Here is a 17,195-nt window from a genome sequence, read left to right as displayed (position 1 = left end):
GGAGCGCGGCCGCACGCGGCCCCTCCACCTCCCGCTGTGCTCCTCGCCGCCCGCTGCCCTCCCCACCGCGGTGCTCTCCCGGTGCCGCCGGTACCGGCGCCGCCGCTGCGCTGCGTGAGGCGCTGGGAGCGGGCGGCCCCCCCCGCGGCTGCCGCAGGTGGTGCGGTCCGGGCTGAGGGGGGCGCGGGGCGGGCTGAGGCGGGAGGGAGGGGGGGGCGGCGGCCCCAGTCCCGGCCCCTCCCGGGTCCCGCCCGGGCCCCTCCCGGCGGCGGGGCTCGGCCCCGGCTGCCCCGGGGATGGTCCCGGCGGGGGGGGGCAGCGCCGGGATCCTCCACCGCCGCCTGCCGGTGCCCGGAGGAGGGCGCCCGGTGCCCGCCGCGGCGCGGCCAAAGGTCGCGGTGCCGGCGGCAGGTGCGGGGCCGGGCGCTCCCTCAGAGGCATGGCCCGGAGGGAGCGGGAGCAGCCCGGGGGCTCGGCGGAGCGGCGGGGGGCGGCGGCGGGGACTCCCCGGGGCTTCGTGCGCCCGGAGCCGCCCGGCGGGGCCGTGGCCCGGGTGTCCCACCTGTGGCCGGGCGCGGCGGGGAGCAGGGAGCGGCCGCAGGCCCCGCAGGCGGCAGAGCCCGGCGGGAGCTGGGGCAGGGCGGCCGCGGGCCCCGGCAGCACCCGGAGGAAGGAGCTGAAGGGAATCCTGCAGAGCAGCACGAAGCGCAGCGCCCCGGCGCAGAACCAGGAGCAGGAGGCTCCGGAGCACAGCCCCGAGGTGCTGTCCCTGGCCTTGGACCCTCTGGAGCACGAGTGGCTGCTGACGGTGGCCCAAGGCGACGCGGAGAACATCGTCAGGCTGCTGGACCTGGAGCCCAGCCTGCTGACCAGGAAAGACTTCGTGACGGGCTTCACCGCCCTGCACTGGCTCGCCAAGCACGGCCACCACGAGAGCTTCATCGAGGTGGTCGCCCACGCCCAGAAGAAGGGCTATCCCGTCAACGTCAACATCCCCGCCGCCAGTGGTGGGCTCACCCCCTTGCACCTGGCCGCCCTGCAGGGCCACGAGCTGCTCATCAAGCTGCTGGTGGGAGCTTACGGGGCGGACACCAGCTGCAGGGACCACAGCGGGCGCAAGGCCTGGCAGTACCTGAGGGTGGATGCTCCCAGGGAGCTGAAGGAGCTGGCGGGGGCCTTGGAGGAGGACTTGGCCCAGCTGCACATTTGCAACACCAACAACAACTGTAAGTCATCCGGAGAGGCCATGGCAGGGAGGGACTGCGTGGATTTCGGGGCTGGGGGGAAAACCCAGCAACCCCGCAGCCTGTCGACCCTCTGGGGCTTTGTCAAACAGGCGTTCACCTTCTTCCATGAGCGCTGAAGTGCCTCAGGGCCTTGTCGCCTGGAAACCTGTGCTGAATAGCGGCTGGACAAGCCTGCGGTGAGCTGAGAACTTGGCACGGGGCTGGTGCGCCGAGTCCCAGCCAAGCCAGGATTAAGCCCCTGCATGGGGGCACCGTGGCTCTCCTGGGGCTGTGCCATCTGAATGGGTGTGGGAGGTGTGGGAGGCCATCAGGCACCTCCAAAATGCCTCCTGCCCTGCTTTGGAGGATCCAGGAGCGCCCTTGCTGTGGTGTGCTCCCCCGTACCAGGCTGCAAGGGGGGCTTGGGATGCTGCAGCCCTCCTGTCACAGGCACCGGGGGCTGCACATGCCCCTGGGGGGTCCAGGAGGGGACATGGTGTCCTGTGCTGGGGGCTCGGGGGAGGAATTTCATGCTGCCCTTCCTAGGTCACTGGCAGACTCTTTCTGTGACCTTGGCTGGGTCATGCAACGAGTCGGGGACTGGATTTTCCCATCTGTAAAATGAAGCCGTTGCTCTGCCTTGGCTCCCAGCGATGCTGTGAGGTTGGACTCGTCATTGTTTCTTGGGTGCCCGGACTGAGACACTGGCAGAATGTAATTAAACATTTCGCAACCATACTCTGAATTGTCACAGACCTGGTGCTGGGCAGACAGTGGAAAAGCAACCTGTGCTTCAAAAACAACCCTTCCCCCCCCTTTTCTTTTTCACGCTTCCCTGCTGGCAGGGAGGGCAGGTACGGAAAAGCAGACAGTGCTGAGCTGTAAACACTCGTTAGCTCCCTGTGACATCCAAGATCTCTGCCACCTGTGTTTCCTTTGGGTTGCTGTTTGTTTACAGAAGATAAAGCTGGTTCTCAGTAAAGGAAAAGCTGGAGTTGCCAGTTTCTCAGGGCCCAGAGCTGTATGAAGTCCACAATATATTATCTCTGTTTCTACCTCTACAGCAGCACAGCACTGAGTGCACCCCTAACTGCATGAAAAGGGCCAAGGCTCTGCTCGCTTGGTAGCATTTTGTTCGCCACACGCAGCTCTACCCAGCTCGTTTCGACTTGTTTTGCACATTCTCGGAAGGCCAAGGCTGCTTCAAACCATCTTCAGAAAAACAACTGCCTCTTCCTCTTTTTCAGCAGCCAGAGGTGATTTCTGCCCCCTTAAATAGCAGCCTGATTTGAGAAGCGATTCTCAAACTGCAGCTAGGGAGTTTCTGTTCCTTTTCCCAGAGCAGCAGCCCTCACGGAGAGGGGAGGGGAGCTGAGGGCTCTTTCTGGCACCTTCCTGAGGCTCTGCAGAGGTGCACACGGGAATTGAGCCCATCTCTGGCCTTGCTGCACAGGTGAACCAACACCTCAATGCAGAAAGATGTGCAGATAACCTCCCTCAGGGGAACTTCAGCCTGTGGGTCCCACACACCCTGAGCTAACCCCATTTATCTTCAGACTGTGCTCTGAAATGCTGCTTGGACACAGGAATGATCCAGTCAGCAGTGGATAGTACACGAAGAATGGCCTCCAGGTGACTCAGTGGTGCTCCAGTGCCTGGATGTACAGATACAAGTGTCCAGACGGATTGTTAATCAGTGAGGTCAGCAGCTGAGACATACCAGACATTCTGGGAGTGGATTTAATACCTGATCTGCACAGGTTTTGTGATGCTTTAACTAACAGATTAAAGAGCATGGTGACACAGCTCCTTTTGCACCTTCTCTGGCCACATCCACTCCAGGGGAAGGCAGGCTGGCTTCTAACACCTTGTTAAATCTGCACAAACTCTGAAAAGCACCAAAGCCAAAGTACCTGTAATCTTTAGGTCTGGTAACCGAAGTGCTGTTGATAAGACAGGTGGGTGCATTTTTTGATCTGTTAGTCCTCTGCCATCATCCCTTCACACCAGCGTGCTGCTAGGGAGAGCACGGCATCGCCTTACATCCTCCTCTGAGTAAGTCCCAAAGTAAACACTGGAATTAGTGAGAATAACCTTGAAGGAGCCGTTTCCTTGGCACTGCTAACGGCAGCTTAGTCATGCTCCACCAGGAAACCTGGACTTGAATTCTCCATTCACAAGTAAAATTTAACTGTCAAATGCTACTGCTCAATCTGTATGATTTCTAGTATTTGTCTCCCTTTGAGAGCCAACCAAAACCCCCCTAAAGGCAGCTTTTTTTCCCTTGTCTTTGGTCATTGGTTTGAAGCCCTGTTCCGGTCCAAGGTTAGCATGAAATCCCTGATCCGCCCCCCAGAAGTCTCATAGGGAAGGAAAGGGCAGGGAGCTGCTACAAGAGAAATTATTTCAAAGGTATTTGTGTTGGTTAAGGTTCTCCAGAAGCTTCAGTTTAACCAAATTTTAATCTGTGCTGAATTTTCCTCATATTACCCCTTAATGCCCCATTTGAAATGCAGTTTCAGTCAAATGGGGAAGGACACCACGAGGGGTTGCTTTCCCAAGCAGCTCTGGCCGATAAAAGTAGCACGGCAGTGACAGAAAGGGGGGAGGGGGGCAGTAATAAACATTTTGATCTATTGCTTAGGAAAGCTTTCCCACAAATGCCATGTAGAAAAATGTCTCTTTCCGTTCTCAGGTCCATAAAAATTACTTTTCCCCTCATCAGCCAGGTCTTAATGGACACAATTAAAGAGAAACTTTGGGGGCAGCTCTGTCTGGCCGTGCAGGCACAGCAACACAGCTAGCAGGCCTCCAGGGCCGAGCTTCAATCCTCATCACTGCTGCCTCTTCTAAACATGTGCTTGTGTTTAGAAAAGAGCACAGAGATGATTTTTTAACAAACATGGGGGTAAACGTGTTTTTTACCGCGATAGAAGTACATGGGCATCTGCTGCAACAACTTTGAAGCATTTTGAAACATCTCTGGCAACGCTCTTTGCTTCTTTCCTGTTGCAGTGACTTACCGCTTCCCCCTGATGATAAAGTAGAAACTAGACGTTATCTAGACTATTATCAGACAGGAAAAGAAGCTAAGAGATACCCCGAAGCATCCTGAAGCTGTTAAAAATCCCAGCCTTGCCTTCCTGTGCTCAGAGAAACACCACTTAAGAGGGAGAGACTGACACGAGATCTGAGCAAAGCACATTTAGTATGCATCTTTGTGCGCCTGGCATATGCTGCGGCCCAGCGTTATTTACCTTCGACATGAAAGCGCAGGTGTGGCAGGCAGACTTCCTCAGGAAGCTGCCACCTTGGACCTGAGGCACTGCGGCAGGCTGAACCCAAACAGCACGGGAGCGCTTTGCAGCGCTCAGCCTCAGGAGGGGCTTTGCTGCAGCCACACCTGAGAGCAGTAAATGCAGCCACTGGGGAGCCAACTGCTCAGTTTATTCCTTTCCTCTTTTCTTTTCTAAATAGCTGGTAACTCGCCCTCTGAGCACACCTTGCTGTCACTCTGCTGAGAATTTTTTAATTCAGCCGTCCCGGTGGCTGGCATCAAGACCAACCTGATCCAGCCATAACAGAGCTCCAAACAAAACCGAGCAGCAGATTGTTACCTACTGTCACCTGAACGAGCAGCAGGGCCTAGCTGTGCTATACTGTGGTCTACCCCCAGGTGCTGAAAACGGTTACGTGGGAGGTATCGGGGAAGTGGCAGCTGTGAAGAGGCAGCCGCTGTGGACACCCATGTCAGCGTGGTGGTAACTGGAGACCCTCACGCAGGAAGCCATCTTACCCAGAGAAACCTTCCCAACGCGCTTTGTTTTGCAGCTCCATCAAATGAAACCGGTGGAGATACGCAGACACATCTTTAGCACACTCTGGCAATGCTGCTTACTTTGCTTAGTGACGTTTCCTAGAACTAACCCAAAATGTGACCCAGTTTTCTCCGGTGTTAACCGATCAGACACTGATACCTCAGCTACTGCAGCCATTCAAGCTGTGGATCACAAAGTCTGCCTTTTTCAAACCCGCAGATGTCCTCTGTCTCCAAAGGACTGTTGTTTTTTCCCTACCATTTGTCTAATAAAATATTTTCTTCAAACTAACAGTTTTAAAATCAGTTTTGATGTTTACCCCTTTTCTTCAAAAATTGGTACGCATTGCTAAGAGCTACAGTAAGTGAAAAGAAGACCCAATCTATCTGGAAAGAGCTGATGGTTTCTCCCGCTAGGTACGATTATGTTCCTAGTAACGTTGCCTTTATTCTCTGTGTTGCTATCCCACCACATACATATGAAATCAGTTCAGCCAGGTCATTCAGGTCCATGTTTATTAACAAGCTCATACACTGTCAACACTTAGGATGCCTGAAAGAAAGAACACTAATAGAACACGGTCTTCATGTTTCAGATGGCAACCACCTCGAGATTATTCCCGTTCCAATCACTAACAAACCAATTCATACGAAAACAACTGGGCAGTCCAACACTACCGAAGGAATGACTGAGGGGATGGCCAGCAGTGTGTGGGGGTGGATCAATCTGACGCAGAAAGACAAGTGTTATTAGAGTTCCCAGGAGACAGTCTCTCTTACAAGCCCAGTTTGGTCCTTCTCCAGTGTCTCCTTTTGGAGTTGTACCTAAGACAAAAGCAGTGGAAGTTAGCAAAATGCACACTTGAGGATCCAGGTGAACTAATTGAAGGTGTTTTCAGTCCAGCAGTAAAGGACAGAAATCTTTTTTACATGCTACAGTCACAAGCTGCCAATAAAAATCAACTTCGTACTGGTTTTTAATCAAATTTCCATCAGTTTATTTTCTTCATTCACTAATTACGATGCTACTGCAACAGAATCTAAACCCTGAGAAAGGGTTTCTGAGAGAGAAACATGCCTAGAGAGAGATGCATTAGCACTGGCACATCAATATTCTGCCTTGTCTTTTGGAGACAAAACGTTTATTGATTGTCCAATGATAATGAATGCTACCTTGTTAATGCAAATTCATAGTCCAAAACAGAAATCATTATTTTTGTCCAAACCATGGAAGAGTAGTATACGGAAAACACCCTCACCCCGGAAGTGTTCAAGGCCAGGCTGGATGGGGCTTGAGCAACATGGTCTGGTGGGAGGTGGCCCTGCCCATGGCAGTGGGGTGGAACTGGGGGACTTTAAGGTCCCTTCCAACCCAAACCACTCTGTGATTCCATGATTCTTCCAAGAAGGCTTGTATATTAATTTATGTACCACAAGAGATGTACATGTTAAGAATGAACGGTTTCACCAATGTGTAGGTAAAACCAAAGACAACATTAACAGAGTTACTCTCAGCAGGGAAATGGCAGTACTCCCACAGAATGAAGCACTGCAATTGCAGCCTGCTTTAGCACACAGTTTGGAATAAAACTGACGACTGAGGTATTGAAGACAAGACAAAAATTAATGGCTTTGCCCCATAATACAGTATTTCAAAGCACTGCAATTCAGCCAAAACAGAAACCCTTTTTAAGTCGGTATCTCGAAAACAAAGTTTGGGCACACAACTTTGATCTTTCCCAGAAAGAAATGAGTTAACAAAAGCGAAAGGACAGAACCTAGGTGTGCTGCCTCACTGCCTGTGGCAGCCACTGCTACTATCACTCTCCTCACTACTTAGAAAAAATAAATAAATAAATCTGTGAGAAAGAATCCTATTCCCTCTAAGAAGTCTAGACAGGGAAGCATACAAGCTACAGAGCTGGCTGCATGTGACTAGACAGTACTTGTAAGCCAAAGGGCTTGGATAGGTACCACCTTTCGTACACCTCACATTTATCTAGTATTCTGCAGCATTCTCTTATCACGCTTCCTTAAATTCAGTGGAACTCCTTAAAACGAATTCCACAGCAGTGAGTCAAGGATCTTAAACTGTCAGTTTTATAATCCCTAAACCCAACTAGACCTTTGCTTCCCTACACACCATATCCATCCCAGAACACCTGCTTTGTGCAAGGTACTGTTTCTTGAGGATGCAGAAGGACAGACGGCTGGGAGAGAGGGAAAAGGTGATGAGGAGCATCAGGAGCAGAGTGGCTGCCAAAGCAAAAATTCTGGAATAAATCATCCATGTGTTCAGCTCACACTTTTATGTCTTCGTAACATCTGTAGCTACTGACAGAGAACTGAAATAAAATAACTGCTACAGGATGACAAGACATAGGAGCCCCACACAGCCTCAAGAAAACACAGTGGGACAACAGAACTCGGTGATCTGCCCCTAAAATACTTGTACGGTAATCACACCCATGAAATTGCACTTTTGCACATACGAACGCTGTGACATGCTCAACGCCGTCCCACATCACACAGGCCGCCTGCTTTAGGGCCCGTGCAGCTACCTGGAGCACAGGGGCCGGCCTCGTTACCTGATCTTATTGCCTGTTTTCATGCGGATCCACTGCGGGATGGGCCGGTTTTGCTTCTGCTTCTTCGCGAGGAAGCGCTTGATCTTGAACGTCTTGTGGGACGACTGCAAGAGAGCGGCCATTAGTGCTGCGGGAGGGGGCCGGGACGGGCTGAGGGGACACGAGGGGATGTGAGGGGCCATGAGGGGCCACGAGGGGATGTGAGGGACCGTGAGGGGGCTGTGAAGGGCCGTGAGGGCTCTGAGGAGCCGTGAGGGGGCTGTGAGGTGCCGTGCCGGGCCGTGAGGCGCTATGAGGGCGCCGTGAGGGAGCCGCCATTTCGCGGGCGGTGAGGGAAGGCCTGATGCGGCGCCCCCCGCCCCGCCGTGTCCCCGCCGCCCCCGGGGGAGCCCCGTCCCGTCCCGGGGCGGCGGATGGCGGCGGATAGCTGCCGGGGGTCTCACCATGGCGGTGCTGTGCCTGGCGTCCCGGCGATGGCGGCGGCGGAAGGGGCGGCCCGAGCGGGAGGAGGCGCTGACGATGGCGGCGACAAGATGGGCGCGGGCCCGGCCCGGCGCCTCCTGGCGGCCCGGCGGAGCTGAGAGAGGGACGGCGGCGGCAAGAGTTTGTGCGAGTTTATTGGGTTCGGTACAAAAAAATCGCTATGGCTAAAATTCGCGAGCTTAAAAGGAGCTGCTACTGGTGAAGTTCTCTTTCTCGGCTGTAAGACAATACTTTGAATTAGAGGGGAAGGGGAGCGGGCACCAAGAGGGCAGGAGTGCGGGAGTGTTTCAGGCTCCAGACAAGGGAGAACGCTTGAAAAGAACCCGACATACAACTACAGGTGATTAAAAATAAGCATTTCAGTGTAGGTAGACTTTACATGAGAATTTGTCAACAAGTATCCAATACTAAGCCAGCTTATTCATACACTCCAACTCAAGTGGTTCTCTGGATAAATTAATTAATTCAGAGGCCTCAGGAAGGTCTCTCCCTTCCTAAGGTCTTTATGCAATTCCAGATGTTCTCTTTTCACGAGCAGAGGGCTCTACTTCACTGGTACCTCAGCCACCACCGCCTGCATACCTGTCTCAGTGCTAGAGCAATACAATTTAGCTAACACAGTCTCAGGTAGGAGCACCACACGACACAGTAACACCCACATTAACTCCGTGCCACTTCAAGCTTGCTCTGCTTTAAGTGCATCAAACACTGGCTCTGATTGCTTTACAGTAAAGCTCTGGCATTAGATCCAGGTGTCATCTCCTCCTGACTGCATGACTCATTTAATATCAAACTTAAGGCCACAAAGTCTTTCTACTTTGCAAAGATTCTCTTCTCTGTTGTAGTTAGATGCTGGGAAAATAAACTCAAATAACTGAAAATACAAATGAGAACACATTTCAAATTCCGAATCTACAACTGAGGTTCTTTAGCCAGAAACATCCAACAGCGCAACACCCCCTCTTCTTCCTTTGTTCCTTCTTCGCTTCGAAGGCACTTCTGGATTGCGTAGTACATGCTCTTTGGCTGCACAGACAGTCAGAACACATAAGGCCTGCATGCTAGTCACTCCTCTTCCTTCATGTTACTGGTCTCACTCTCTTGTTTCTTATCCGCTCCCTGATCTGTCGGCTTGGCAGCACTGTCTTCGTACTGACACAATCTGCTTCGGCTTCGGGCTCCTGGCTGGTACAGCTGCATTGCTGGACGATCCTGAAATAAATCAAAGCTATTTAGACCCTTTCATAGCCTCAGTGCTCTCATGGTTATTATGGCATCAGCAAGATTAAAAATGGCTTAATTTCAAACTTTTCAAGATGTTCTAAGCTATTATTCCACCAAAGTGGCAATGCAACTTCAATTGTCTTGAATCAAGGCCGTTCCTGTTCAAGCCACAAAGAACACTGCTCATGGTTGAAATTATGTGTTATTTACTTTTGACAGACGAGTTCCCCCTCTCTTAGAATACAGACCAACTTTAAAGTTCCTCCAAAACTTTTGAGTTTCATTTGTATCCAATAATGTCTCAAATGACACAGAACTTACGTACTAATCCTGCAAAAGCAGACTCCCAGATCAAACAAAACTGAACTCAAGACATTATACCCTGAGTTTATACTATCATGAGTTTATTCTGTCATTCTGCATGTAGCAGAATTGTCCCTGTTTTGGAGGAAACTGTTGTCACTCTCATGTTGAGATGTCTTTTCAGGCATGCATAGCATCAGCAAAGATACACAAATAGAATTACTGATGCTCTACTGACACCTTAAGGATCAAGCCTGCTGGCAAAAATCATCAAATAAAGTGAAATCAGTGCATTTATAATTTAGCCTACTACCTTGGCTTAATTCCTATACAGTGACAGGAACAGAAAAAAAAATCACAAAATTTAGTAAACGTGTGGAAACTTTCTAGCAGGGGCAAACTTTGTTACATTAACATGGAAAAGTTTCACAGAAACCACATGGTTCTTTCCTTAAGTGTATTTATCCTAAAATACATACTGGCCCCTATGAATTAGCACATGAATTTAAAGAAACCCAGCACCTTGTTTCTGATACGATCCCTCTTAATTGTATCCTCTTTTTTATCGTCTTTGGTTACTTTCTCAGATTTGTCCATGCCGCTGGTAAAGTCTGTAAGATCACTTTTCTTTCCCTTTTCTCTGAGCAAGTCTCTTTCCTTTTTCACCTCTTCCTCTTTTCTTCTAAAAACCTTCTCTTTCTCAAAGCGCTCTTTCTGCCTCCGACGCTCTTCTTCCTGGCGTCTCAGTTTCTCCCTCTGTGCTCTCTCATATTCTCTGTCTCTTTCAAAATCTCTATCTCGGTCCCTGTAGTCCTTTACACACTCATCTTCTGATCTGTATGAAAACAAAACTGAAAATGAAGCTCAAAAGATTCATCAAACAGAGCTGGGAGATCAATGTAATACTGGTGTAAATTTGCAATATGAAGACGAGAGATTGGTAGGTTCTAGGGAGCTTTTGGGAAACTGTCCTAACCCGAGTCATGCACGGTAACCAGAGATGGCACTGAGTGCTAGCATTTCTTAGCCTTCTGCTCACATAGCTGGCTGAGTTTCCTCTGGCTTTGGAAAGCACCTCAATTTCTCTGCCTCACATGGCAGCACTGAACCTTGAGCAGATCATGGAGCTGTTGAGAATTAGACTTTCCACTCTGAACTTTTACAAGACTTAAAAGGGACTAGTAACTGGAGTATGCCTCTCCTCTTGCCACGGTTATAATTCTCATTGCAAGGATTGTGCCCGCGGCCTGTTGTAGGTCCTCTACACCTGGGCTTCTCTTGCAGAGCTCCTAGAGAAAGTTGCAAAAATATTCAAATTTGTCCACTAGTGAAGAAATACCGGGTAATTCACACAGCTTCTTGTAATCATGGGGATGTGCACAGCCACAGAGAACACATCCCAGGCCTTCTATCAGGAAAATGATTTGAAAAGAATTTCAAAACATGGTCATGGCAGAGCAGCCTGACCTTCAGTATGATCAGGAAACAAGTTATATATACATATAGATATTTATAGCAAGTACTAGAATACTTTTTTGCCTTCTCTTCTTTTGTCTCCCCATCAGATCGTTTGGCAGATGCACTACTCGCATTTTTTTCCTCCCTCAGAGTCTCTTTTTCCAGTTTCTTGGATTTTTCCTTTTTCTCCAAGTCTTTTTCATCTTTTTCAGGCTTCTTAAGTAGCTACAAAGAAAACAGAAGTCTCAACTAAAAAGCTCACTCTAACACATACTGTTTGGCACAACACCGAAATTGCAAAGGAACCACAGTCCGGTAGGAAATATACATTAACATTACTGCAAATCGCAGTACTTCTAAAAGCTGGAGTGTATGAGTAAGCGTAATCCACACAGCAGGCTAGGGTTTTTCTCCTAAAACACGCCATGTTAAGAAGCTTAAGAATAGTCTCTATTCCATAGTAAATTCACGAGTCTGTTCACCACAGCATGTACAACAGTCACATGACAAAAGCTTTAAATAGTACTATGAAGCATTACAGCATGTTAACTTTTACAATGCCTAATACTGAGTGTTACAAAAAAAGTGGTCATTTGCTAACACCAAACCCATGTGTTTCTTCACACAATACTCAAAGCACATTTTGAAAGACTGATATACAAATAATAGGGGAAAGGGAATGTAACAGTTTATAATAAAGAACTGTTCTAGACCTTAATCTTTGGTTCTTCTTTTGATCTGTCTCTTTCTTTTTCTGGACATCTGTCTACTTTCTTCAGTTTTTCTGCTTCTTTTCTCTTCCTTCTCTCCTCCTCTTTCCATTTTCTTCTTTCTTCTTCTCTTTGTCTTTTTCTTTCCAGTTCTCTCCTCCTCCTCTCCTCTCTTTTCTCCTCCCTCAGTCTCTGTGTTTGTAAAAGAAAAGAGAAGAAAAGAGAGAAACAGTGCATTTTTATTATAGAAAACATCCCTTTAAGGCCAACAGGATATCTTGCTACAAAGCGATGGAGTATTCCATCAGAAAATAACTCATTTCAAAACTGTCCCTATTATTAAAGAAAAACATGTTGTTGTCTCTATCGCACTGTTGTGAACCTGAATTTTTGCAGCAGTTTTGTTGTGGTTTTGTTTTTTAAAAACTGTACAAGTCAAGACTTATGAAAGGAAATAAACATTAGACTTAGCCTTTATCATTCTGATTTTAGCTAAATCTGACTGATCAGTGATTTTCTCCATTGCTAAAAGTTAAAATGATACGTGCCAGGAGAAAGATCATCTACAAGGACCTCAGCCACAACTGCATTAAAACGGAATCTGGTTTTGCAACACCACAGAAACATCTAGCACACTGCTAGCTGTGACCAGAACGTGCATAAAGTGCCACCATTAATACAAAGGCCAGCACTCTAATAGCGTGAACCATATATTAACAAGGAATTTGGGCTGAAAGCTTTTTCTTTAAAAGGAAGAGCAGAAACATACCAATTTATACCTTGCAAAATACGTATTATACATATTCATACTCTAAGGGAGCAAATTAATGCATCTGCAGGCAACAAGAAGATTCTGGAGAGAAGTCTTACCTGTTTATTTTTCAAGAAGTTCAATAAGGGAGTAGTCTTTTTAGCTAGAGAATATATGAAAGCAAATGTAAACGATGTTTTATCCAATACTGCAATACCTATAGCAAAACTCTACATGCTATGAAGAAGCTTTATGGAATATGCAATCTCTCTCACACAACACAGCAGTGCAATAAGTATTCCAATGCTATCCTAAAACAATGACAATAATTACAATTCAATGAATTTGGATATTAGTCTGTAAACCAGCATACCTATCTATAAAGGGATATTTAGTCTGCATTATGATTTTCTCAGCTTCCCTCACTTTGAAAAAACATACCTGTAAACATGCTGACATGCTTAAGAAAAAGATTCTTCTTCTTCTGGTCCATTTTACTCAACCAGAATAGAACTTCTCGTGTGCCTGCATGGAACATCACTGCATCTCCCTGAAATGCAGCCACTTCACAGACTTATCTGACTAACTAACATCTGACTAGCAGTTTAAAACAGGAAGATTATCTTATAAAATTCAAATAAAGGTGTGAATTTAGATCATAGGAGCAAGAGAAAGCACACTGAATAATATTAGCCTAAAGGTTTAACAATACCAAGTAAACAAACGTACAAAAGAATACAGACTCTTCAAGGTTGAGAAATCACAGCTTCAAATTACACCACGTATGTTTCTTTGTGCTCTAGGAAAATGTAACTACAGTACATAGATTTCCATACCTATTAGCTCTTTGTTTCTTGCCTCTATTTCCTCCAACAAGGTTTCAGGAGTGGAGGTTAACTTTTCATCATCTGCACTGTAACTTTCCAAAAACTTCTTGTACTCTGGATCTATGGGGAAGGGGAGAGAAGGGGAAAAAAAAAAAAAAAAAAAAAAAAAGCACTGTAGCATGAGAAAGAATCCGCTTGTTCACTGCTGGAAGTTTGGAATAGGTTTGTACAAATTGTGTTGTTTATATGGTGCCTTTCCATGAACTGGCAATCCTCAAATAAGCTGCTCTATTAAGTTTGTCTGGGACAATCACATTTAACCAATTAGCAGCTGACAAAACAGAAGTAATAAGCTCCACATATAATTAAGCATTCTTTCAACACGCTATGGTGTTATATTCTGGAAATGTTATATTCCAGCTACTGGTAGGACTTCAGTCTGTACATGCAAAACAAATTAGCTAGCTGTTATACCATCTTCAATGGTCCCAGTTTTGGCATCCTTTTTCTTGCTCTTCTTTTTTGCTGCTTTTTGGAAAGGTGCAAACTCTACTATGGCAGCATATTCCTGACCTGTTAAGAGGAGAGGAAAAAATACATTAAAATAGATATGGAACAGATTTGAAATAGAACACAGTGTACGTGGCTAAAACAGGAAGATGAGCCTCACCGGGAATATGCAATACTAGAAGAGACTACTGCAATGACATTAAAAAAAAAATAAAAGTCTTGCATTTTAAAAGCTGCTTAGCCAAAGTAATTTTAGGTACAGCAAAATTCATGAAACATACCCTCCTGCAATGTTAACATACTAACAAATTCACAGACCCACAACAACAAAGAAGCACAAGACTTAGGATTGCCCACAGCTGTCAGTTCAGCCACCCCAGGTACACTGTACCATACAGCATCCTCATCCCACAGACCATGCATTCACTGTGCAAGCAGAAGAGAACATTTTAAGTTAAGGCAACTGAGGCAAACCTCAACTGTTGGCAGCATGCAATAGAATGCAACAACCACACGTTACAGGCTGGCTTTAAGGTTTCATCTTGCAACGTAAATGCTGAATAAATCTAATATTGTTGTTTGATATGGCAAAGGCAGCGAGTAAGCTGTTAAACTGCAAAGTAAAATCTTTTAAAAAACAAAAACAAAACACAACACACACAGGCACTACGAGAACCTGGTCATGCAACCCTTCTAAATAAGGCAGGCTCTCAAGAATAGACCTTTGTGTCACATAAAACACCTGGATGGATGAAAGTTAAAATGCATGTACTAGAAACAAAGATCAATATGAAACTTTTCGCCTACTGAAACCCAGACAACTGCTCCTGACAAACCTTGCACTAAATATGCAATTTTCAAGGTCTATTGGCAAAAGACTAACAAGTTTTAATGCTACCCACCGTAAGCTGTTCTAAGCTACAAAACTGAAACTGAGTTGTGCTGAATACCTAACGGGTGTTTAGAAAAGAGATAGGTAGTGACTAAATACCTGGGTGTTTACCCAATTAATTAAACTAAGTTTTTGTTTCTGACAAGATTAATGTTGCCAGAGAGCAGTCTCTTCCACAACTGCAGGGAACAAGCCGTTCCTTGTACTGAACCAAAATGGCTCACTCAGTTCTGAAGTGCCAAAGATATTAATTTGAATGAAAATGCAACCAAAAATAGGTCATATTGCTAGAAACATACAGAACAGTAGAGGCGAGGCACAGAGGGTGACAGCACTAGCCTCAGCTTCCTTTTCTTTGGAGAGGAACAACACCCACCACTGGCACTCCGCAGGCTTCGTACTCAGGCATGACAATGCACGACACAAGTATTAGCCTCGCCAACAACAAATGATTTTGATACCGTACTACCCTGAACCACATTTAACTAGATTTAGCACACTTACATATATAATTAACCTAGACTAATTTCTGCAAAGAATAGAATATTTGACCTGGGTGGTGCGTTGTTTTTTTTTTGATGTAGGGCATCACGTTCACTTAAGGCACTGAAAACAAGCATCCAAGAAACCAGAGGTGGTGTGCTGGGAAGCTCACACCCGCCCCTCGAGCCCAGCCAACACACACAAACTGCTCACACGAGGCTGGAGGAGAACACACGGCCACGGGCTGCCCACTTGCCTTTGTGATCAACGAAGACGTAGCCGTCGAAGCGGTCCCTGAAGAGCACGATATCCTCCTGGTTTTTGAAGTTGATGTAGGCTCTCGAGAACATGTGAGGGTACAGGCTGCGGAGAGAGACGAGGCGCAAGGCTGAGCGGCCGGCGGGGGCTGGCGGGGGCCCACCCGCGGCGGGGGAGAGCTCCTACCTGGAGTCGTTGGCGAAGAACTCGAAGTAGTCGTGCTCGGGCAGGGGCTGCAGGTGCTCCTCCAGCTGCTCCTTGGTGAGGCTGGGCGGCAGCCGCCGGATCACCACCTGCGGGGCCGTTAGGGCCGTTAGCGGGCTCGTTAGTAGCGGGCTCGTTATTAGGGCGGCCGTTGGGCTCCCCCCCACCCCCGGAGGCGCCCCCAGCCCCGTCAGGCCCCGTCACGGCCGGGCCGGCGCAGGCCGCACCTTGCTCAGCGCCTCCTTCTTGTCCTTGGGCCGCTCCAGCCGCTCCAGCTCGGCGCCGCCGGCCCTGCCCTCCGAGCCGGCCCCGGCCCCGGCCCCGACGGCGGGCCCGGGCCCCCCGCGGCGCTCCTTGGGCCTGGCGTTCTCCTTGTCCTCCTTCATGCCGGGCCCGGGGCAGCGCCGCGCAACCCCAGCGCCCCCCTCGGCCGCGCGGCTGCGCCTCGCCCGGGCCCGCCGGTCCCCGGCCCTCCCCGCCCCCGCCCGGGCCTACAGCTCCCGGCGGGCACCGCTCGGCCGGCGGAAGCGGCGCGGCCGCGAGGGGCAGGCCGGGAGCGGCCGCCTGAGGGGCAGGGAGCGGAGCGGCGGCGGGGATGTGGTACGAGATCCTGCCCGGCATGGCCATCATGGCCGCCTGCCTCAGCGTCCCCGGCCTCGCCACCGTCTTCGTGCAGCGCTGGTCCAGCGGCGGCAAGGTCAGCGCGGCCGGGACCCCCCCGGTTCCCCTTTAGCCCCCCCCGGGCCCTGTGAGGCCCGCCCTGACCCCTCGCCCCTGTGCCCCGCAGGAGAAGAGGGTGGCCCGCTACCCCTACCAGTGGGCGCTGATGCAGAGGGACAAGCGGCTGTCGGGGGGCAGCAAGCACTACGAGGCCAAGGCAGGTGCCGGGGGGCCCGGCCTGCTCCGTCACGGCTCGGGGCAGCCAAGGGCGCCCCCGAGGGCAGCGCGTTTGTCCCCAAAGTTTGGGGACGGGCGCGGTGCCGAGGCGGCTGTCACTTGGTGGATTTGTTTTCTAGGGTTTGGAGAACATACACTGAGGCGGCGGCGCTTCGGAGGATCTGCACGGCTGTGCGTTGTGGTCCGAGTCCCTAATAAAGATGCACGTCTATTTAATCCTTCTGTGTGTGTTGTCTGGGGGCTTTGGAGAGAATTGGTTCCTCTGCAAACAAAAAAATGGTCTGCTGCCCTCTGGCAGATGTCAGAGTGAAAGGCAGACCCTGTGTCACTGCATTAACGCCGAATTGCTTCTTTCTTTGCGAGGCACAGAATTCTTTTGCATTCACACAGGATAAATGACAGCAAGGTCAGGCCAGTTTTCATCTGACTTTCTCCAGTGGTTAGCTGGGATTTGCCTGAGCATCTATCAGTCCCCTTGACCTCTATGTCACAGTTTGTGTCACTGAGCAAGGGCAGGCACATCTGGCACCTCTGGGGACACCAGCCAGGCTCTAAGAGGAGACA

General features: G+C 49.2%; 4 protein-coding genes and 1 non-coding gene across 5 annotated transcripts; 2 read left to right on the top strand and 3 right to left on the bottom strand.

The window, feature by feature from the left end:
* The first annotated feature begins 439 nt into the window (after positions 1–439).
* Positions 440–5,335, top strand: SOWAHD (sosondowah ankyrin repeat domain family member D). The gene is made up of 2 exons (XM_032196407.1): positions 440–1,226; positions 4,903–5,335. Exons 1-2 carry the CDS (start codon positions 440–442, stop codon positions 4,989–4,991), a joined length of 876 nt encoding a protein of 291 aa, XP_032052298.1. The 3' UTR covers positions 4,992–5,335.
* A 201-nt stretch (positions 5,336–5,536) lies between these two features.
* On the bottom strand, positions 5,537–8,155 carry RPL39 (ribosomal protein L39). The gene is made up of 3 exons (XM_032196170.1): positions 8,075–8,155; positions 7,632–7,735; positions 5,537–5,868 (listed from the first exon to the last, which is right to left on the bottom strand). The coding sequence occupies exons 1-3, from the start codon at positions 8,075–8,077 to the stop codon at positions 5,820–5,822; spliced, it is 156 nt and encodes a 51-aa protein (XP_032052061.1). The 5' UTR covers positions 8,078–8,155; the 3' UTR covers positions 5,537–5,819.
* Positions 6,481–6,612, bottom strand: LOC116494642. Its single transcript, XR_004253889.1, has one exon. It is a non-coding gene; the product is annotated as a small nucleolar RNA SNORA69 (small nucleolar RNA).
* Positions 8,156–8,228: 73 nt separating the features above from the next.
* On the bottom strand, positions 8,229–16,174 carry UPF3B (UPF3B regulator of nonsense mediated mRNA decay). The gene is made up of 10 exons (XM_032196169.1): positions 15,962–16,174; positions 15,717–15,823; positions 15,529–15,635; positions 13,862–13,960; positions 13,397–13,507; positions 12,680–12,723; positions 11,813–12,001; positions 11,173–11,324; positions 10,164–10,476; positions 8,229–9,326 (listed from the first exon to the last, which is right to left on the bottom strand). The coding sequence occupies exons 1-10, from the start codon at positions 16,118–16,120 to the stop codon at positions 9,180–9,182; spliced, it is 1,428 nt and encodes a 475-aa protein (XP_032052060.1). The 5' UTR covers positions 16,121–16,174; the 3' UTR covers positions 8,229–9,179.
* A 104-nt stretch (positions 16,175–16,278) lies between these two features.
* On the top strand, positions 16,279–16,847 carry NDUFA1 (NADH:ubiquinone oxidoreductase subunit A1). Its single transcript, XM_032196310.1, has 3 exons — positions 16,279–16,431; positions 16,522–16,611; positions 16,751–16,847. The coding sequence occupies exons 1-3, from the start codon at positions 16,330–16,332 to the stop codon at positions 16,769–16,771; spliced, it is 213 nt and encodes a 70-aa protein (XP_032052201.1). The 5' UTR covers positions 16,279–16,329; the 3' UTR covers positions 16,772–16,847.
* The last annotated feature ends 348 nt before the right edge of the window (positions 16,848–17,195 follow it).

The sequence above is a fragment of the Aythya fuligula genome, chromosome 13 (assembly GCF_009819795.1).
Source record: "Aythya fuligula isolate bAytFul2 chromosome 13, bAytFul2.pri, whole genome shotgun sequence".
NCBI lineage: Eukaryota > Metazoa > Chordata > Aves > Anseriformes > Anatidae > Aythya > Aythya fuligula.
The sequence above is the reverse complement of the archived record's forward strand: the minus strand, read 5'-3'. Positions and strand labels throughout refer to the sequence as shown.

Excerpts from the sequence above, each read along its gene's own strand:
- RPL39 (XM_032196170.1), bottom strand. Across the intron at positions 5,869-7,631 it reads AAAACAGGCAATAAGATCAG|GTACAACTCCAAAAGGAGAC; the intron begins GTAACGAGGCCG and ends CTTTTGTCTTAG.
- NDUFA1 (XM_032196310.1), top strand. The coding sequence starts at position 16,330 with ATGTGGTACGAGATCCTGCCCGGCATGGCCATCATGGCCGCCTGCCTC. Across the intron at positions 16,432-16,521 it reads GCTGGTCCAGCGGCGGCAAG|GAGAAGAGGGTGGCCCGCTA; the intron begins GTCAGCGCGGCC and ends TGTGCCCCGCAG. Across the intron at positions 16,612-16,750 it reads GCAAGCACTACGAGGCCAAG|GGTTTGGAGAACATACACTG; the intron begins GCAGGTGCCGGG and ends TTTGTTTTCTAG.
- UPF3B (XM_032196169.1), bottom strand. The coding sequence starts at position 16,120 with ATGAAGGAGGACAAGGAGAACGCCAGGCCCAAGGAGCGCCGCGGGGGG. Across the intron at positions 15,636-15,716 it reads TTCTTCGCCAACGACTCCAG|CCTGTACCCTCACATGTTCT; the intron begins GTAGGAGCTCTC and ends CTCTCTCCGCAG. Across the intron at positions 10,477-11,172 it reads AAAGAAGAGAAGGCAAAAAA|ATCAGAAGATGAGTGTGTAA; the intron begins GTATTCTAGTAC and ends GTTTTCATACAG.
- SOWAHD (XM_032196407.1), top strand. The coding sequence starts at position 440 with ATGGCCCGGAGGGAGCGGGAGCAGCCCGGGGGCTCGGCGGAGCGGCGG. Across the intron at positions 1,227-4,902 it reads TTGCAACACCAACAACAACT|GTGCTGAAAACGGTTACGTG; the intron begins GTAAGTCATCCG and ends GTCTACCCCCAG.